General features: G+C 38.8%; 1 protein-coding gene across 3 annotated transcripts in view; it reads right to left on the reverse strand.

Moving 5' to 3' along the window:
• Positions 1 to 1377: 1377 nt before the first annotated feature.
• The window catches only part of ppp1r9ala (protein phosphatase 1 regulatory subunit 9A-like A), a 60249-nt gene continuing 38981 nt past the window's right edge, over positions 1378 to 22645 (reverse strand). Inside the window, exons 5-20 of one of the 3 annotated variants that reach the window (XM_084421777.1) lie at positions 19836 to 19940; positions 16373 to 16496; positions 15321 to 15479; positions 15175 to 15228; positions 14855 to 15084; positions 14082 to 14178; positions 13914 to 13992; positions 11141 to 11292; positions 10777 to 11047; positions 9793 to 9844; positions 9570 to 9641; positions 8016 to 8214; positions 6572 to 6616; positions 4696 to 4812; positions 4167 to 4355; positions 1384 to 2865 (exon numbers count right to left, since the gene is read on the reverse strand). In XM_084421777.1, coding sequence (XP_084277903.1) covers positions 2707 to 2865; positions 4167 to 4355; positions 4696 to 4812; positions 6572 to 6616; positions 8016 to 8214; positions 9570 to 9641; positions 9793 to 9844; positions 10777 to 11047; positions 11141 to 11292; positions 13914 to 13992; positions 14082 to 14178; positions 14855 to 15084; positions 15175 to 15228; positions 15321 to 15479; positions 16373 to 16496; positions 19836 to 19940 — 2104 coding nt within the window. In that variant the 3' untranslated portion in view covers positions 1384 to 2706. Of the gene's footprint in view, positions 2866 to 4166; positions 4356 to 4695; positions 4813 to 6571; positions 6617 to 8015; positions 8215 to 9569; positions 9642 to 9792; positions 9845 to 10776; positions 11048 to 11140; positions 11293 to 13913; positions 13993 to 14081; positions 14179 to 14854; positions 15085 to 15174; positions 15229 to 15320; positions 15480 to 16372; positions 16497 to 19835; positions 19941 to 22645 lie in introns of all 3 variants that reach the window. The other 2 variants (XM_084421778.1, XM_084421779.1) reach the window with 2 other exon arrangements.

The raw sequence follows: 22645 nt of genomic DNA on the forward strand, positions 1-22645 counted from the left end.
GGAGAAGTTTAGAAACGCTGCCGACCCGTTTTTCGTTTTGAATCTCCGGAGGGCGTTTTAGTGTGGACGGGTCAAAACGGAGGACTTTAGAAACGATGACGTAGTAGAGGCTCACGCTCGGATCTATGATTGGGTGTCATCAGTCATGGCGTAGGCTATATCTTTTCTAGCAGCTGTTGTGCAAGTAAATTCTGCATTTTACAATGCTAACTGCCTACATGCGCCGGAGGCAAGCTATTATTCGAGCGACCTGTGACAATTCCCGGTAAAACAGTGACAATGTGACAATTCCCGTGTGCAACTGACAATTCCCGATAAAATAGTTTACGCTTGACAATTCCCGGTATCGACCGTGTACATGGAGCGTCGGTTTTGGGTTAACCTGGGAAGAACCAGCGCATGGTGGGATAATTTTATCAATGAAGTTGTGTTTACACCGGCTCGCGCATGCCCAGTGTTGGTGAATGGTCACGTGATCCGCGTTTTCAGTCGTTTTAATGTGGACGGAGATCAATTCTAATACGCAGCTAAAACGCTGGTGTGGACGGAGATCGTATTCGTTTTAATTCTCCGTTTCTAAACGAAAACGCAGTAGTGTGGACTAAATGTATTTTATAAATATATATATATATATATATCGTCTATGTAAGGCGTAGGACCCTAAAATGTTCGTCCAATCATTGCATTGGGTCCGAATTTCCACATCACACGTCTTCAGAGTGTCTCATGCTATGCAGAGTTAGACAGACGTCAGTCACCGAGAGCCACAAACGAAAGCCGTCTTTTACAGTTCCTCCTGAACCAAAACAACCAGCTTATGCTGTGTTCACATCATAACTACTGTAATCTGGAAGAGATGGAAACCAATGATGTTAAACTCGGAGCGGTTCGTGACTAGAATTTATGCTTTTCAATGGCAACACTATCAACACCGAAATGAATCTACAGCAGTCAGGTGGTACAAGAGCTATTTAAAGGTGCAGTGTGTGATTTTAGCAGCATCTAGTGGTGAGGTTACGAATTGCACAATAAATATCACACAATGCACTTTTAAGTTATGTTCATTATTATTGTAATGGTATGTGCTTTTAGACATGAGGTAGATTAACGCCGTCTCTCGTGACGCTTTTGTTTGCTCCTGCTGTACGTGTTCATGTGTTTTAAAGGCGTGGCTTTGGAGACGCTCTGAAGGGAGGGTGGGATCTCATGCTTTCAAAGCTAACTCGCTAAATTGCTAGCCTCTCCGAAAATTGCCTACCCTACCTTTAATAGGTAACTGAGCTGTGACTGAAAAGGCTTTCTAAATTTTACGATCTTAACATTTTTTTAAACCGTAAAAAAAAAAACACATTTTGGATTGAAGACACACAATCTTTTCTACAAGAGGTGAAAGCATTTATTTTGCAGTTTATGCGCTTTGTACCAGATAGAAAGCTTGATTTTGTCTTACAGTCTTTGTGTCCAAAATCATCTATTTTACAAGGTAGAAAAATATAACCACAGGACACAGAATCATGATGACATGAGCACAGGTGGCAAGCTTACAATCATGATAATCCAGTATTCATTACATCCTTTGTTATTAGTGAAATTCAACCTGGGTGATGGTAGCTAACAAAACGATGCTATATTTTGTAACAATTAAGTATTTTTGCACCATATCCATAACATAAAAAGCAGTAACCGTCCAAATAAAAACAACCAACAGCATGTATTTATCAAGATTAGATGTACAAACACCTTTCACTGAGTTTCACTCTCTGCTTTTCAGAATTAGCAACATGGTTTTAACCAACAAGCTATTCTACTTAGTAGAAAAATGTGTACAAAAGTTAATGTCTTTTCCTTAAAGCTATGCTAATAGTCGTGTATAAAATATTTCATTTGTACATTTATAAACCATGTTCCCCTTTGTTATAGTAAAAAATATAGTGCTCAATATCACTCGACTGTACAAGGTTCCAGCAAAAAGTACTAAAAATACAACATGAAATCTTTTTAAAAGCACTATTTGTGCCACAATGTTAGTGGCGAAGTTGTGAAAATAGGCATCTATATATTTATATTTCCCTTAGTGAGTGTTTTTAAAGCCCCTACAGTGGTTTCATAAAATACAATTAAAACTAATAAAAGTTTTGGTCTGCTACACATTGGACAGCCATATTCATTTTCTCACAAGCTAGCCTAATAGAAAAATCATTTTCTTAATCAGTATTTTGTCTTGATTTCATATTCTTTGCAAAGAAAGAAAAAATATTTTCAGAGAATATCAATTAAATGTATTTTTCTTCACTGGCAAATTAACAAAATTTAGCTTCTTATGCATTTATCTTGCTTTAGGAGGTTTAGATTTTTTATGGTAAAAAGACAAAAATACTGTTTAAAAAATATATTTTTTTAACAGTGAAGGCAACAGGCCCAAAAATGGGTAGAGTCTGTAAACGCTTTTCTTATTAAATTCACTACCTCTAGATGAACATGTATATTCTGCTCATATTTGTGTGTTAAGATGTTCTCATAAGCAGCTTCATTAGTGTTTACGCACAGGTTATTACTGACCGTACTCCGAATGTGAGGATATTCACTGACAGTGACTCCTTTAGAACGGCTCGTGTGTGTGTGTGTGTGTGTGTTGAAGGAAGTGGTCCCAGTCTGCCGCTGGAGTGTGCCGAACATGAAGGAAAGTAGATCTCATCGACATCATCTTCAGCAGAGCGAGTCAGTGCTGGCGGGCAGGCGTCCGCTGCGTCTGGCCTCTTTCTCGCGCTTTTCCCGCTGTTTCTCCATCTTCTCCTGCGCTTTCTTCATCTCCTTCAGCTTCTTCTTGATGATGCCGCGATCGTTCTGACTGGACACACCCAGAGCCTGTGGGAGAGCGTTTCAAAAACACACAAGCGAATCAGCAGACGACCGTGGCATTGAGGCATTTACGGCTGGCGATGTACAATTAAGCACCGTCTTGTTGCAGTGATATTAATGCATTTTTTTAATCTGGAGAGTTGCACTTTGAAATAAAAAGAAAGTTACACCTAGGGCTGGGTACTGACACAAATTTCACAATTCGATTTCGATTCACAAGCTTGCAATTCGATTCCGATTCAATTCAATATTGATTATTTTGGATATCAGGTACAATACATGGCAAATTTCAAATCTCTTAACTAATGCTGTAAACTATGGGAGTCAGTTGTAGCCTATAGGCTTCATTAGCCTACTATAATATTGAATTAAATTACACTTATTTATTTTTATAATAATAAAGTTATATGGTGGCTGTCATAAAAACTTGCTACATTTATTCAAACATGCATTAAATATTGAAGAACATTAAAAATTATAATGAATATGTAATATGGTGCATATATTTAGCAAAATGCTCCTCTCTAGAGTTAATTTTTCTAGTTGACTGACGAGTTTATGGTCACTGGATATGTTTTTTCTGAGGTAAATGTGACGTTACATTTTAATGACGTCTTTCCACGGTTGAAACACTGATTGAGCGATTCCATGTCACATGATACGGATTTCGATAAGTTGTAGCCTACTCTATCTTTTAACACACTTTCAGATGCTCATTCATGTTTATTTCGCGCTGTAACTGGTATTTTTAAGGCGGAAGAGAAGATCATGTGTGCGCTGAGCTCTCTAGAGCTGAGCGGCGCCAGAGCGATCTCACGCCACAGCGCCAAAACGGTATGTTTTTGAATTTCGTAAGAAAATGGACGTAATTTGAAATCTGAGACTTTGTTTCATATCAATAGACACCCTGAAGTCATCATAGGTGTATATGACATTCTTCTCTCAGACAAATACAATCAGAGTTAAATAAAAAAATGTCCTGGCTCTTCCAAGCGTCATAATGGGTGTCAATGGGTATATTTTTTTGGAAGTCTATTAAAGCATATGGGTAGACAAACAGCTAATGGACCCCACTGACTTCCATAGTATTTTATTTTTCCTACTATGGAAGTCAATGGGGACCAGCAACTCTTTGGTTACCGACATTCTTCAAAATATCTTCTTTTGTGTTCGGCAGAAGACAGAAACTCAACTTGAGGATGAGTAAATGATGGCAGAATTTATATTTTTGGGTGAACTATCCCTTTAAGATCAGATTAGAAACAGCTCTGACATCATATCCTCCTCTGAGCGCTCCGCCCGCTCACCTTGAGTCTGTCACTGTCCAGGTTCAGGAGCTGATGTCCATCGATGGCCTGTGTGCTGAACTCAGGTGTGTACTGATCCATGTTCATACCCATCAGCCAATGACACACCTGCTGGGACGTCCAATCAGAGACCGGACGGGTCTGCCAGTGATATTCCTTCCCTCCAGAGCAAGGCTCCTCGTCCAGCATCTAACACACACATCAGATTTCAATAACATTTTCATCCCAAATTCTAATACCATAATGCATAATGTTTTGGATGGAATGAATGCTATCCGCTTGTGTTCACGCGACATGCATCCGATCCTCTCGTCATGCAAAACCAACACTACTGATGACAGACACATGAAATGAAACGGGGATCGCCATCAGCACACGCATGCAGCGCTTCAGAGTAAAAATAACTGAAACTCAGGAACTCCGCGAGCGAAGGGGCGGGGGATCGAGACAATACTTGACCTTCCAGGGGGACCCTTTACACGCCACAGGAAAGCCATGCAAACGAACGTGACGTCTGATCTGCACTCACCTCGCTGGAGGAGAAGGTTAGTGTATGAGAGCGGCCCGACAGGTTGGGCTCCACCACCAGCCCAGAAAAATCTGAAGCAGGACTGCTATGGTTCGAATCATCTAGCACTGACAAACTCTGGAACGGGCACAGAAAGCAGGATTTGTTATCCAAACACAAAGACTGGGGGATTTTCAGCTCTTTACGCCTAGAGAGTGAGCTGATGCACAGCCGCAGAGCATCTCAATCAATTAAGATGACTAAAACACAAACACATTCTAGTCCTGCTGATTGTACATAAAATGCTGCGTGTGTGTGTGTGTATGTACAGCACATTATTTACGGTATCATCATTTCTGTATCCCAGAAGTACTAGGATAAAAGTTTATTGTATCAATTAAATCACCAGTAGGTGGCGACAAATGACTTATAAATGTTTTTATCGTTGAATCATTCATTCAAGAGATTCATCTAAAAACGCTGATTCATCCAGCAATGAAACAAGTAGAGTCATTATGAGTGAATCATTGAATCATTCATTCTAACTGATTTTTTTTTCCCAAAAACTAATTAATTCAAATTTTAATTTTAATTCTCAGTTTATCCAGAATCGTGCAGCTCTACTTGTTACTGGTTTCTTGAATCGATTAGATTCCAATTCACAAGCTTTGATTAAATTCAGTTTTGATATTGATTCATTTGGTTATACTGTATATCAGCTACAGTACATAATATAATATATAAAATATCAACCCACTAATGCTGTAAACTAGTCCGTCAGAACATTACAAGAGTCCAAACTCTTCAATTGCTAGATATAATTAAAACTCAAATAAAAACTGAGTTGTCTACAAACATTTAAAATTAACTTCTTAACTTCTTTTAATAAAATTTGTATGTTTCTATACTCCATTTGTTCAAATATAAACATTTAAACAATGGTTGTTTTCCTGAAAGATTTATTAATCAGTAAACAACTAACAGCTTGAGTAAAAATATAATGAATATGCAATATACTGCATATATTTATTACAATTCTCCTCTCTAGTTATTTTTGTACAGCTAACTATAGAGATATGGTCATTGAATGACTTTTCTGAGGTAAATGTAACATTACCCAACATTGTTTACAAGCTGTTTTATAGACGTCTTTCTGCGGTTGAAACAGCGATTACATGATAACATTTCAGTAGGTTACAGTAAAGTAAAAGTACTGTTTCTTTCATCATTCCTTCTGATGTTCATTAATGTTTATTTCATGCTATAACTAGTAGTAAAGATGATCGGTTTATGTGCTGCTTGAAGAGCGACAAAACCACATATGTTTGAATTTCGTGATAAAATTGACTTTGTTTCTTATCAAAAGTAACTAAACTAAAGCTCATTGTGATTACTGGATGGGAAGCGCGCTACACATTTGTTGTTTTTTTCATGCATCAACAGAATTGTTCTTGGGATTTAAGAATCAATATCGGCTCATCAAAAAGAAAGTAATCAATATGTTCAACCCAGCCCTATTAATATTGCATTACATCGCCCAACTCATATCGGTCAATCCCCACTTACCTACAACTACAACATAACAGCACATACTAAACCAGACAAGCAGCGTAATGCATCTACAAGCAACAATGTTGTTTTAATGACAACAGAAGCCTGTATTTGGAGGCTGGAAAAATAATCATTTGAGAAAAAAAAAGAAAGAGTGATTGTACAAATAAATCTGATTAAATAATAAGCAGCATCATGCATCTAGTGCACTGCATTCAGAACAAACACATACACACTAATGTGATTCTACAACTATTAATGCTAGACACTAGGTTTGATATTCAGCTAGAATTTCACTACATCGCTAGATTCAATTTGAGCGTCTATAAGAGAAAATATACTGTACCAAATCTAAGGAGCGACTGAACAGAGAAGACCAGGAGAGGTTTGTCTGTTCGGGGAGAGGGGTTAATAATATGACATCACTGTCCCAAACACGCTTCAGCCGGATGCGGTTCAAAGTCATATTCTGAGCACACGCACGCGTCCGGTTATTGATCACATCCACATGCCTGCAGACTTCATCCCAGGACACTTTGACACTGCTTCTCTTAGCATCTCACAATTGAAAACAAACTGAACCAAGTCCAGCTGGATGCCAGATATTTGTTGTTTGTTGTTTAGTTTTAGTCGTGTGTTGCTAGAAAGCTGGTTAGTTCTCCCATATGACTCACTTTTACAAGCGATGATATAAACTAGACAGTGTCAACAGTACATACACTACTGTTCAAAAGTTTGGGATCACCAAGTTTTTTTTTGTTTTTAGGAAAGAATGCATTAAATTGATCAAATGTGACAGTAAATACTTTTACATTATTACAAAATATTTATATATTTCAGATTATATTCATCAAAGAATTCTGAAAAAATATATATCCTAGTTTCTATAAAGATACGAAGCAGCACAACTGTTTTTAACATTGATAATAATCATAAATGTTTCTTGAGCATCAAATCATCATCTTAGAATGATCATGTGACACTGAAGACTGGAGTAATGATGCTGAAAATTCAGCTTTGGTCACATTTTACAATATATTCAAATAGAAAACAGTTCTTATTATATTTCACAATATTACTGTATTTTTGCTCAAATAAATGCAGCCTTGGTGAGCAGAAGAGACTTCTTTCGAAAACATGAAAATATCTTACCAAACCCAAACTTGTGAACGGCATGTAGATGATGGACATTTTTTTATGAATATGAATCATATGATACACGTTGGTGTCCCTTGACTTAAAAAAAAAAGCCTTAAATGCACAGATCTCATGTTTCTGTTGTGAGAAGCATTAAAGAGAAGCATAAACTATTTTATAACATGATTCACTTAGCATGAATACTATTTAGTTTTAAAAACTAGGCTTAATTTGATCAATTTTGCTTGATTTTTAAGCTTGTTTAATGTTTATTGCTAGAAATGAACACAAAAAACAGCTCATATAATACTTTTTTGTATTCTATTTGTGAAATGTGCCACATATGTGTTAAATTTGATATATTTAGACATTTTGATTTTCATATTATTTAGATCTGAAACTACAAGGGTCAATATATGAATTAAGTACAAGATATGTAAGTACCATGATACCAGATAGTGGTGTCAGAATTCACATTCCACATAGTAAGATAATTGTTTTATAAATGGTGTCAAATTCCCATATACAAACTCAGTCAATTAATAGTCATCTAACAGTTCTCTAACCGTTCTGAATTAGTTTTAATCCGTGCAAGCGAATCAAATTCAGGTTTCTTGCGCAGAACGTAGCCCCGTGAGAGAAGAAGTTCTCACCTTGTTCTTGGAGTTGTGTGTGTGTTCGCTGGCTTCTGCAGTGGTGTACGGGAGACTGCTGGTGGAGGACGACGGCTCTCGGTCTCGCTCTTTGTCCTTCTCTCCAAACCAGGAGAAGGGCATGCAGGTGGGGATGGAGGTCATGGACTCTGAGGGAGAGACTCGCATCCCGGACTCCTCCAGTAACTCAGCTGAACCCCTGCAACACCAAGACCAGACATGAGTAGAGCCAATACAGTGTTGGCAGTGACATAAAGTTTGTGTTTAGCTTCAGTTGTTGTGGTACTGCTTCACAATGTTTCAAGTTTATTGTGAACAGATGCATTTTAAATAATTGCAAAAAAAATGACCTTTTTCAAAACCCAAATTTCCCTGTTTTGGCCCTGGCATGAAATAACCAGCTAACATCATATCATCAGCATATGGGAAAGCGTGAACAAGTATCACTCTATCATTCTGATTGGATTATCAAAGCAGACTATTAAAGGTTCCCTTCCAACCAATGTGTTCTTAGGTTTGCAGTGGTTACTTTCAAACAAAGACGTGCAGCCATCATCGCCTTGCATGTGTGGAAATAGCTGCAAAGAATATTGGACCTGAAAGAACTTTGGTGAAAACTTCTGGACCACGGCCTGGACTCAAGAAGGACAACAAAGAAGCCACTTCTCTCCAAGAAAATCATCAAGGACAGACTGAAATTCAGCAGGAGGTTCAAGGATTGGACAGCGGAAGACTGGTGCAATGTTATTTCCTCTGATGAAGCCTCCTTTCGACTGCTTGGGACATCTGGAAAATCGACTGTCCGGAGAAGAAGAGGCGAACGCTACCATGAGTCTGGTGTCGTGCCAACAGAGAAGCATCCTGAGACCGTCCATGTGTAGGGGTTGCTTTTCATCCAAGGGAGCGGCAATTCTGCCCCGAAACACTCCCATGAATAAAGAATGGTCTCAAAACGTCCAGCATGAGCAGCTTCTCCCAACGGTCCAGGAGCAATCTGGTGATAAGTGCATTTTCCAGCATGATGGAGCGCCATGTCAAAACAAGGCAAGAGGGATAATGAAGTGCCTCGGAGATCATTACATTTAAATGTTTGATCCGTAGCCAGGCAACTCCCCGGATCTTAATCCCATAGAGAACCTGTGGTCCGTCCTTAAAAGGCGAGTGGACAAGCAGAAGTGATCAGATTGCGCTAATAAAGCAAGAATGGATTGCCATCAGTCAGGATTTGGCCCAGACGCTGATATCCAGCATGACTGAGTGAATTACAGAGGTTATGAAGATGATGATGATGATTCAACACTGTAAATATTGACTCCTTGCATGCATTGAATGTTTTTGCCAATAAAAGCCTTTAAAACCTTAAAAAATTAAATGCTGATCATTGTTTTACAGCATAACAAAAAAAATCTTCAAATACAGAAGCAGCAAACTTTGCAGAACGCAAAATGATGGTTCCTTACAGAGGAGCAGATTTGGGAAAACAGCTTTCACACTGACAAACCTCTAATGTCAAATGGATTTGGATCATCAGTGTATGTGTGTGTTCATGTGTACCTGCTGTCCAGTGACGCCCTTGTAGAGTCTTTGTTCATTTTTTTCCCCTTTCCTCCAGATTTCCTTAAACCACTATCAGAGAAACAACATGCATTATATACAACAACACAATCCATAATGAACTTATAATAAGAAAAAACTTCACAGTAAACCATTAGAGGCTCATTTATTGATATTGTAAGATACTATGGATGATGGTGGGGATTTGTTGTTTTGCACCAACCCAAAATCTGGGAATCTTCTTTTGGTTTTTCCAGCTGCATCATTAGACTCGTCTGAAATAAATAACAGAACTGTATCAGAGCACAAACACAGACAAACATCTGATGGCCAGGCTAACATGAAATGATTTGCACTTTCTTGTCGCAGTAATGAGAAAACTCTTTGGGGCAAAATCACTCAACAGCTGGACTACTTTAACAAGCCATTTCAGTGCAACATTTCTAGTGATCATGTCTGCCAGGCTAAAGGCCCGTTCACACCGAGAACAATAACTGTAAATATAACTATAATGATAACTATAGCAGCGTCTACACAAGCGGAAGATAACGTTCTGTTTATTATACGCTGAGTTTTGTCGTCTGCCGCTTTAAATGCTCAAGCTCTATAGAGATTCTGATTGGCTGTCATTGTGTTTATCATTCATCAGCTGGAAAAAATCATTCTGAAAGTGATTCCAACGATATCATTTCTCTGTGACGTTATCATTATAGTTGTGGTGGGAACTCTGCTATTCTTTGCTAATTATTTTTAGAACAATATATTTTTCGTTATTGTTATAGTTATATTTATAGTTATGGCTCTTGATGTGAACAGGCCTTAAAACTCTCTGGAATGTTTTTGAATTTCGTATAAGATTCAGCCATTATTTTAATATTTCTGTGCATATTGTCCCATTAAAACTGTGTTTGGCACAAATTTTGTCATGTGTTTGTGCTTTATTTGACATTCCTTTCATTAATTATGTCAGGAAACACAGTCAGGACGTGCAAACAAATGCCATTATTTGTAGATGCAATTTGAAGTTTTTTTAAAAGAAATTAACACTTTTATTGAGCAATGCTTATTTTTTCAGAATTTGGAGACAGAACTATCTGTATAATAATTACTGAATAGGTCTTTTTTTGATCATATTGCTGTTGCTAGGCGGAAAATAGATAATTGTAAAAAGCTCCATGCTAATAGGATCCTAAATCCAGCAAGTTACCTTTGACCTCTTTGCTCTCTTTGCCCTTGCCTTTGGACTCTCTCTTCTTCACGTTCCTCAGGAAGCTGGAGGGGGAGGAGTCTTTGGGGGGCGAGAGGGCGGGGCCCTGAGGATCCCTCTGCACTGATTGGCTGCTGCTCGTAACAGATCCTTCATCCTTCGGGTGGTTAGCAGGGGAAGATATGGCCACCGGCAGGGACAAACTCTCCTGGATTGATCTCCTACGAGACGGTGGAGAATCTGGACTCAAAGACTCGCTCTCGTCCTCACCCTGGAATAGAGACAAACGTCAGAGACATTAAACGAGATGAATTGGGTTTTTTCAGCAGTCAACTGCTCATGAATATCTCGAGCTCTTTGTGACCTGTGCTTGTCCCGTCGGGGAGCTGAGCGTCTCTTTCAGTTTGCTTCGGGACGGGGGCTGGCGTTTGGACCTCTGAGCCAGATGGGCTCTTGCACGATGGGCGCTGGTGTCCAAACGCTCCGTCTCGGGAACCACCTCACTCCAGTCCGCTCCTGGAGAACAATCCACCAATCATCAACCAATGCTTTTGGAGATCTTTGGAAAGCTCTCCAATTGTCTAAATTACTCACTCATTCCCCGTAAATGTATTGTACTATATACAGTGTGGGCAGAATTTAAGACGCTCTGGTCCATTTGTACACAGTTTTCTCAGGGAATTGAATTTTCCGTATATCTGTATTCTGTATGTCTGGCTGAGCTTTGTTTGCCTGGATCAAACCATATTTTGAAAAGATAGAACGGTGCGGTCACATTTGCCATTGCTCTGCAAAATTTTGTGGGTGAAATCCAGTCATTTCAATTGGGCAATTGGGAGTTTTGACTTAGAGCGAAGAAGTTCACCATGCAGATTCCACTCGTGTTCACCGCTGATGTCAGAAAGCTGCCTGGTTTGAAAGTGACTTCTGTGTGAACAGTGCTTCGTACATCTACGCTACTGACAATTGACCTTTTTTTCCTACAAAATTTCGCTAATGTGACCGCACCTAAAGAGTTTAACTCGTTCCCCGCAATTGATGGAATTTTCTGTCATTTATGAGACAAAGCTTCCCTGCTTTTCCCTTCCCTCCCGTGTTTTCACTGTTATATGGTAGGGAAAGGGCGGTTTCTTCATTAGGGCGATTGGGCAACAATCACATTCGCATTCAACCACAGAGTTACGCCAGCCGTCACTGTTGTTCTGCCTCTGGATATAGTCCAATCAGCGTCAAGTCACGTTCTGTGGAGATCCGCCTCTTTTTGGGCGATTTCAGAGTGTTCCCATAGACTTCCATACAAAGATTTTTACTTTTCTAACTACAGGCACTGCAATGCATTCTCTATGGGTTCTGGGAGGGCTCGCACTAACGTGCTTTCGTCATCATACGTAACCTTAACTTGTGCAGCGATTGGTGGAAACAAATATACCTCTATTAATAATCTTTAAGCTGAAGTGACATCCAATAATTTCCTCAGTGCATAACTTACATTTCACGGACATATTCTCCATCTGTAAATGTTAGAAAGTCAAGAAAATATTCCCATTTTGCTGTCATGAGTGGACGAGCTTCTGAAAGCTAAACTTCCGTGAACGAGCGCCGCCGTGTGCATCCAGACGGAGCTCAATAGAAAAGGAGCGCAATAATTCTGACTAAAATATACATTAACACTTGTATTTTCCTAAAATATTTTTTGTTGAATATTTGTTGTTGTTGGTGAACATAAATGTGCTATAGAATTGTGTATTTTTATGATATCAGTTTTGTTTTTATTTATTTTCATTTTAAGTTTAGTGAATTTAACTACTACTTTAAAAAGCATTATTTTGTTTTTAGATTGTAAAGTTGCAATGTTAGAATGGTTATTTAACAGTTAGCCTACATTCGGTCCTGCATTAATAATTCAGTTTGTTTGTGCCCCCCAAATTATTTTTCAGCACCAGCTGGCACTGGGTAGGGGGCGCTATTATCTTCTGAAAGAGTACTGAATATCCAGTTTAAAACACAGGCAAAGAAGAAGCAGAAACAAGCCATAGCATATGTAACCAGATGTTTATGTACATGATCATCAACATTAAACAGCGTATAAATCAAAACTGCCTAATGTTACTGAATGAAATGTTGACCCAGGACGAGCTACAGGACTGTGAAGGGGTGTTGATGGAGTCGATTTACTCCATCTGTGTTTTGATCATCGTTCTGACTCTGATTCAGATGTAGGCTTTGATAAAAACGAGATTTTCTCAGCTTTTCGCTCAAAATGTTGCTTTTTTTATGAAACTTACCTACATTCAAATGTTGATTCAAAAAAGGAATACATGACGCTACAATAAAACAGTTAAAAATAAAAATAAAAGCAGAGTGTCTATTCTTTCTTTTGATATATTGCATCTTCAGATATTCATTAAAAAAATATTCTGGGGGCCATGAAACTTTTGTGAAAATGATTTTAAAAAAATGCTAGTGCTGGCTGGAAACTTTTTTCAAAAAATCTGTCGGGGAAAGATTTTATAAGGGTCAATCAATAAAAAAAATCATCAACAAACATGTTCTTTTAAGGCCCTTCACACTATGTTTAATTTTCAACTCATAATGGCAAAAAAAAAAAAAAAAACGATTAGTTTGCATCAATGGACATTACTGTCGGTCGTTCAACATTTCTATTGTCAAATATTGTCCAATATTAAATGCTCAACCCGTCAAGCGATTCGAGTGTGTTTGGGAAATGTCCCATCCCTTACAATAACCGCACGTTTCAACACACTACTAACTATTATTACTATCTAATAGTGTGACGTGTGACAACATTTTCAGGGAGTTGAGAAACAGTGAGCACTGATATAGAGAATATAGAGACTTTTTCATCCTCAAACAGCAACATTACACACAAAAGAAAGCTGAACATGTAAAAAAAAGGTCATCCCAACACTGAGAGTGGATTTCCCATGTGAAAAGTCTGTTTCATGCTTATTTAGCTTAATAGTGCATCTTTCTTGTTGCTACTCCTCAGTTTTCTCTGTTTCTGTGACTGATCCCAATTGTTTTAACTTCAGTATAGGCTCAGCATGACCTCAAAATCAAAGAATCCTTCTTGGAATCAGAGAGCTATTAAAACAACAGCAAGAGGTTTAACTCACCCAAAAGAAGTGAATCTGCAGACTTACTGCCCGACAGTGAAGACTCATGACGACCACCGCCAGATTCAAGCTTGGTCAACTACACCGAGAGAGATTGACAGGTGGAAGTCAGAGAACATGAAAGCTGTGTGTGTGTGAGTGTGTTTCTGTTCATGTTCAACTTCTCACCCTCTGCTGCAGATCCTCTATCTGAGTTTTATATGAAGCCTCTCTCTCCTCCAGAGTTCTCCTTAACTCGTCCTCCCTCTGCTCAAACTCCACCTCTCTACAACACACACACACACACACACACACACATCCAGCCAATCAGAATCTCTGAACTCTTAAGGAAAAATTTAAGCCCCGCTCTAAAGGGTTAGTTGACTGAAAAGGATTATCACTCTCATTTCATTCCAGATCTGGATAACTTTCTACTGTGAAACACTGAAGGAAATTGTTCATACAATTAAAACATACTGTGACTATTCCAAGTGTAAAAAGGACAAAAAGCAGTAAAATAAAAGTCCAAACAACATGCAGACTATATTCCCAGAGTTTTGATGACAGCTGTGTGTGACAGAAGGACTGTAATTTTTTTTTGTGGAAACCGTGATTACGGTTTATTTTTCCGGATTATTCGATGAACAGAAATTTTCACAACAAAAAAAGTCTTTGTTTTGTTTGTTTGTTTTATGTTATTGGAAATGGAAATATTTTGTAACATTATGCTGTACTTTTAATCAATTTAATGCATCCTTGCTGAATAAAATATAAATTTCTTTGAAACCCCAAACCTTTGAATGATAGCGTATAAACACTGCTTATAAACTCTGTGGAATACTTGATTCTGATTGGTCAATCGCGCCATCCAGTGTTATTTTATTCCCCGATAACAACCGCAGAAATTAAAATTAAAATGTTAGGTAACATTAATGGAGAGGTTAGTGTTGTTCTCCACTCACTTCTGCTGATAGTCTTTGAGCAGCTTCTTGGCTTTGCTGTATTTCTTATCCAGAGCTTCATATTGGCCCTGCGTGTCATTGAGCTGCTCGTTGATGCTTTTGCAGAGAGCCTGAGCCTCCAGCCAGTTCTTCTCCATCTGGACAATTCTCTCCGAGTTTTCCTGAACGCTCCTCTCTAACTGAGCTTCCCTCGCTTCCCACGCCGCACGCTCCTCCGACGAATCCCTCAACTACATCATCAAACAAACATCACCGTTAAAACACACAGGAACTGCTTATACGTTTGATACCAGTGTATACGATGGTTCGTAAGTTCGTACTCTCTCTTTTAGTTCATCTACTTCCGCCTCTGCAATGGTGTGTTTAATCTGGAGCTGAAATTAAAACAGAATATACAAAGAATTAAGAAATCATTCATGGCAAACTATAAAAAAAAACAAGTGAAATGAAAAGCACGAGGTGCTACCTCTTTAAATCTGAACATTAGCTGAGTGGTGTCCATGTTTGATGGCAGGAACACTTCTTCGCTCTCTGGCAGGTCGTACACTTCCACGTTCCTCCTGCCGAAACTGGAACCCAGGATGACATCCTCCCCCCCTTCCTCCTCATCCTCGTAGTGCTCGTCCTGTGAAGACATCAGACACAAACACACACACACATATTTTACATAGCTGGTAAAACATTAACCATTTAGAATTGACAGGCAAAACGTACCTGAAAAACAGAGTGACTCGACAGGTATAAACCCGATTTCGATTGTGAATGAACTCACAAATCTGTTTCCTCATTCAACATGGTGCATTTTTACATATAGTTTGCATACTTGAGAACATTCAACACAAAGCAGCTCTGAGGAGATTACAGCTGAAAAAGCCTGGAGATGCTTAAACTCGGCTGCGCAGTGTATTCAAAATATCTTCTTTCGAGTCCAGCAGAAGAAAGAAACTAATACAGGATTAGAACAACTTGAGGGTGAGTAAATGATGACAGAATTTTCATTTTTGGGTGAACCATCCCTTTAACTTTTTAAACTGAACGGCACGTTTTTCGAATGCCGTGTCATGCTTGAGATGCTGCAAAAGACGCAAGCGCAACTGTCAGACACGTCCATCTTCTGTTATGGATTTCCCCAAGCGTAGGTAAATATGACTGCACCTTAAAACCCTCTGACAAGATTAAAATAAAGTTAAAAAGGTACGTCTGGTCCAAAGTTTAGCATGATCCAGTTAGTAGATCCCATAACTATAACAAATAATGTATGATTGACATCATAAATAACATGCCGCAAACCACTAACTGAGAGGAAGTAAGCTAATTGGTACACTTATGAACTTTAGGAACAACTATAACCAATAATTAACAATCAACATCAACAATAACATCAACAGGAACATACAGAAGTGTACTGATACTAAACTACAGTACAGAAGTAGCTCTGCATACTCTCCACAAAATCACTTCAAACTTGTAGAACGCACAGATGTAAGCAGAAAGGCCCAGTAGATGTGCTTGACTGACCTCCTCAGTAGACTGCTCGTACACGTCGTCCACCTGCTGCTGCTGGCGTTCCTGCTCGAGGGTCTCGCTGATCAGACGCGCCACCTCACTCTGAGCGCCCGGCTTCTCTCGGCCAATCAGAAACCTGCACGGGGAGAGTGACAGGTGAGCAAGACGGAAACAAGGATGATTATGTGTGTAACGTATACTGATCTGCTGATCAGGTGGAGAGGAAACAACAGAGCCTGTATGAGTGTGCATATTGTTTATTTGCATGTGGGGGGCTGGTAGCCCAGAGCCTACAGAGAAATATGAGCATTAAGAGCAGTCATATTTTTTTAAGCAATTGCTAGAGAGCAAATAGAGCACAACTGTAAAGCCATTCTTGGTGTGTGTACAGGCCTTTATAATTAGGAATTTAACAAATCTGGTTCCTTCATGTTTTCATTAGTGACTGTGTAAAACATAACTGACTGTGTTTACGTGAATACTCGCCAAAACCGGCATTTTGACATTGTTTTGTGTGTATTTGACTGTTTAAGCGCAATAAGCAGCGAAAAAGAACTCAATTTAGTACTGAGAGGCGGCTTTATGTGCGCACACTTTGGGTGAGCACAAAATCTGTGGGAATGAGTTCAATTATGTGCCCTGGAAATCCAGAGTTCTCGCGAGAGCACAAGTTGAATTTGCTCAGCGAGTTACTCTGGTGTCGAGTAATGATGCTCATTAAATATGCGAGCTGCACCAATCACATCGGGTTATCTGATATAGGCGGGCCAGAGGCGAGCTAAAGATGACGACAGCGCTGTGACGTCGAAGTCATTAGTAAACATTGCAAGATGGCTATGGATGAACACCAGTTGTTTGAAACTGCTTTGGCCGCTACAATGAACGAGTTAGACTTGGCTTTTTATCTAAAACAGGAACAGAAGACGCCACTCGAATCGTTCCTTTGCAAAAAGGGCGTTTTTGCTGTTTTGCCGACCGGATACGGCAAGAGTCTAATCTACCAGTTAGCTCCGCTGGTAGCTAAGCGTATGGGGCTTGTTGTGATTGGTCGTAGTGTTATCCAATTGCGTGCAGTGAGATTTTCAAATGCATGCTTGGTGCCGCCCCTCGAGCTGGCTGATTTACATTAGTCGATGCCAGACCATTAATCTTTCAGATTTAGGTCTGGATTTCCAGGCTAACAATTATGCAAACTCATGCTGAAATTCAAGCCCTGAAACACCAACAATATTCATCTGGAGCAAATGAAACAAGTGAGTGAGGGGAAACGGGTTTGTGTGTAACTCGCTGTCGGAGAGATGAGAGAGCGAGAAAGCGCAGCTGATATCATGTATCTATTCTGCAAAATATGAGTATTAGAAGCGTTTCAGATTTTTCAGTATCAATAAATCTTTTGACAACACTACATTGCACTTAGTTTATTATTTCAGAGGCCTTTTTAAAAGACTACAATCGAAAAATATATATTATATATAAAATTCAACCGTGTTAATGTCAAGCCCTGCCGGTAAGCGATAACCAGCTGATCCCTGATGTCATGAAGTACATGAAACTCACACCGCCATTTAGAGAAGCTGAGGTGGGATCATACTTCAAGCTTACCACCAAGACTTCCGAAATGTAATAAAACCAGCCAAACAAAATGTAGGTAGAGTTCACTGGAGAGAAGAAAACACTTTGAGAAGTGGTGTCTCTCTATATTAAGGTCACAAGTCTTCAGCAGTTGAGCAAGAGCTTATCTTACTAGAAGAGTTCAAAGCATGTGCACCTGAGAACATAGCAGTTCACTTAACTGAGCAAAAGGTAAACACACTCTCTGAAGCTACAGCGATAGCAGATGAGTTTGTGCTTACCCACAGGTTTGTCTAAACATCAGTCTGCAGGCGTTGAGAAGTCTAAAAGAGAAATGTATGATCCGTCGAAAAGAACAGACACAGTCTGTTGTCGAACGCTCTGATAACAAGCATGTTTGTGATAAAGGTCGCGCCCACACTCCCTTAATGCTAACTCTCTTAGTAAGAGACTTTTCTTTTAAGAGACGCTGGTGCAGCACAATCTCTTAATCTCTTACTTTAGCTGATATTATGCCGTTCTCTGTCAAAAGATACTCTGGTACTGATGTGCTGGTCCACGGTATTATTGAGTTAGGGTGTGCATATGGTGTACCTTAAATCTGATCTGGTTAAAGGTGCAGTTCCTCTTGGTGTACGACCTGTGTTTCCAGTGAAAGGGGTAAGCCTTATCTTAGGGAATGACTTTTGAATGTACTCATTCTGCTAAACCTGAGTTGGTTCCTTCTGAATCTCTTGACCCAGTCCCTGAAAATTTCCAGAGAGCACTTAATCGCTCCTCAAAGGTCTGGCCCGTCTCTAACTGGTGAGCGAAATAAAACTGCTTCATCTGCTGCCCAGCATTCACTTGCAAGAATAGGGAAAAGCTGTTTGAGCAGTTATTTTTTATCATGTTGGGGATCTTACATAAATTCAGACCTGTTGTATGTGTCAGCAGGGTTGTTTACTGTGTGTGTGTTCATTTGAAGCACAAATTGGTCGTTTTCAGGGGTTTGTTCTGCTAGTTTGGTGCGGACCAGGGTTCAGATGGCAGCACTAACAGAGCAATCGTTTGGAAGTCGTGTCTCGGTCCACTTGTTTGGTGCACACCAGGGTTCGGATGGCAAGCATTCTCACACGTATTAAAAAGAACCACACTAACAGAGCAATCTCAAGTGTGCCAAGTGTGAACACACCCTAAGTCTCATGACCAATCAACAAGCCCGTTTTCATCATGTAAATATAACAGCTATGCTAGATCGCTTTACATGTCAGGTCTCTTCTCGTCTATTTGAAGGGTGTTTAAGGCCAGATTAAGGCGTGATGTGGCACACCTGCCAACACAAGACTATTAGAAAATTCTAATGACCACACTTAACCCAACTAGACTGAAGAGACTAAAACTTCTAACCCATAACAGAAGACTTCATATTTATGTATCTCAGTGGTTCTCACACTCTTCTGGTTGCACTCCCCTTTAAACCTTTAAAAACCCCACCTCTGCCTACCAAATAATTTCACAAAAAAATGATGAAAATGTAAAGATTTTCAAATATTTCAGTGATGCTGATTTGTTTGGACAATGTGCAGCTCTTTTGACGGCTGCCTCACGAGCTCGGCTTCTTGTACACGGCAGCGGAGCGGCGAGTTCACAGCTTGCGATGCCGATCGCTGAAGAGATGCAGCTTTACGGTGATGATCTTGGGCTTGTTCAGACAGTGCAAAGTCAACGGTCTGAAGAGGAAAAATTCTGAGGAATTTGGCATTTGGTGCCGCTTTATAAGGCACAGAGCCAACCGCCATTTACACACTCGAATGCCTTTTCCACAGCAGTTTTTGTATTTTTGTTTTCTTTTTCTGCCCTGCAGTCGTCGCCACACACTTCGAGAACCACTGATGTAACAAGCAGACGGAGCAGAACTGACCTGACAGTTCCCTTCGTGTTCTTGAGGACGGTCGCAGCAAAGTGTTGCGTCACACCAACCAGACTGATGCCATCCACCTCCACAATCTGATCATTCACCTGGATCCTGGAACAGAACACGATGAGGTTTAATGCGTTGCATTGACAAAAGTAATCTTGATTTTTTAAGTGTCTCATTAAGCACCTATTAATGTATAATTAAGTTACAAACCAAACAGCAAACAATATTAGTGACACCTCAAACCAGTGTAGCGAAATGTTACTTTCAAAAGTTACACATTCTTGCATTGTTATATGTAGATATTCATCATTATTTATTCCTAACAAAAAGTAGCTTAAACAAAACACATTTTAGTGTATTACTGTAGCACTTGCGTCAATATACACTACCGATCTAAAGTTTAGTATGATAAAATATTTTTATGTTTTTTGAAAGAAGTCTCTTTTGCTCACCAAAGCTGCAGTTATTTGACAAAAAAGAAAAACATTAACATTGTGAAATATTTTACAATTACAATTTGTTATCACAATTTGAATACCTGTTACACCTGCGCAGTTATTATCAATTACTTTTTGATTCTCAATTATTAACAATGATTTTTATTATTTTGCTGCTAAATTTTCTTTTTTTCAGGATTCTGAAGGATCATGTGACACTGAAGACTGGAGTAATGATGCTGAAAATTCAGCTTTGATCATAGGAATAAATTACAGCTTAAAATATATTAAAATAGAAAAAGAATATGATTTAAATTCAAATTATATTAAACAAAGTTCAATTTTGTAAAACTAATAAAAAAAGTTGAAATTACTTATTTTTATGAGCTAAAGTCATGTAAAACATGTTGCGATGACTTACTGATCATATAATTTTTTACAGGCCTGAGATATGGCAGCATACTTTGTGCAGATGTTTTGAAGTAAATGCATGAAATAAAATTATATGTAATTCAAAAAGTAACAATTTACATTAATATCCGATTACAAAACACACATCGCCCTCACCAAAGCTCCAAACCCCACTGTAATGTAATCCTCTAAAAGTTGACACTCTGGCGATGTTAAACATCTGGATCTTTTCATTGTATGTACTTCACACTGTTGTAAAAGTGCTGCTTAATGCTGCACTGTGACACGTAAAATACAAGCTAAGCGCATGTTCATGACTCACTGAATGAGTAATCGCACCTCTCTGGGCAAAGACAGACTGCTAACTCTTCTCACACCTAATCTGCACTCGAACTACACATCACAACATGTTTACGGCTGACACCTCTGAGGCCTGATACCCAGCTGGGTTGCTTTTTCCACACAGCACTGAGTATTTCAAAGAGTCAGCAGCTGGCAGCGAATGCTGAGATTCACAGGGAAGAGGAAGTGTGTTTTCTGTGCTGTGACAGAGACATAAATGCAGTGTGTTTGGAGAGACAACGTTCGACAGCCGATCAGAGAGATCAAACGTGTGTGTCCTGCTTCAGTTGCCCTCAGGAAGCAGAACATAGACATGCCCAACCACGACAGCAGCTGCAACGTGACCCGAAACAGGGTTCACCCGCGCGCACACTGTTCAAAAGCTTGGGGTCGGGGTCAGACTTTTTCATGTTTTTGAAGGAAGTCTCTTATGCTTTTCAAGGCTGCATTTATTTGATTTAAAAAACAGAAATATTGTGAAATATTACAATTTAAAATAACTGTTTTGTATTTGAATATATTTTAAAATGTAATTTATTCCTGTGATAAAAGCTGAATTTTTCAGCATCATTACTCCAGTCGTCAGTGTCACATGATCCTTCAGAAATCATTCTAATATACTGATTTGCTGCTGAAGAAACATTTCTGATTATTATCAATGCTAAAAACAGTCGAGCCTCTTCATATTTTTGTGAAAAATGTGACAATTTTTTCAGGATTATTTGATGAATAGAAAGTCAAAAAAAAAAAAAATCAAACATTTATTTGACAGAAATCATTTATAAAAATCTAAAAGTCTTTACAATTACATTTTATCAATTTAATGCAGACTGGCAGGAAAAAGTATTAATAAAAGAAAAAACTTGCTGGCTCCAATAATTTGGACGATTGGTCTGATTAGGATCCTGACAAGTCATATATTGGATCATATATTTATAGCCTAATATATGAAAGAGCTGCACAAATCTTTTTTTTCTTTTTTTTTTTTAAGAGATCACGATTCTCCCCGTGATTATGGACAAAATAAACAAAACAAAATGTAACTTACTAGAGGTTCTGACAAAATGTTAATTGCTGCAGTCCTGATTTAAACATTAACATTTTGTACTTAATTTGAATAATTATTATTTTTTAAAAAAAATTTACGGTTTGAATGAATGATTCAATGACTCACTCAGACTTCACTTGTTTCATTCCTGGAGGAATCAGCGTTTCTCTTGAATTTCTTAAATTAATGATTCTAAGACAAATGCCTTTTGTAACAGTCACTTCACTTGTCGCCACCTACTGGTGTAGCAATGTAATTGATGCAATCGTTAATTTGAAGCGTCAAGTTACTTTCGAAAGGTGATTTGCTCTAATTTAATCACTACCGCAGACATCAGTGTTTATATCCAAACTTAATTTGAATAATTGTAAGACAGAAATGATTGAAAAGACTGTTTGTGAAGCAGTTTCATATCTATGTATGTCAACTGCTCTCTGGATCAGCGGCAACGCAGGTCTGAATGTTCACTGTGATCGTACTTGTCAAATGTTTAATAAACATAGCCGGATTGTTGTCATTTAGGAATCGGTTGTGTGTTGGAATCGAGATCACAATCTTTTAACAAATGATTG

Source organism: Rutilus rutilus (genome assembly GCF_951802725.1).
Source record: "Rutilus rutilus genome assembly, chromosome: 10".
NCBI lineage: Eukaryota > Metazoa > Chordata > Actinopteri > Cypriniformes > Leuciscidae > Rutilus > Rutilus rutilus.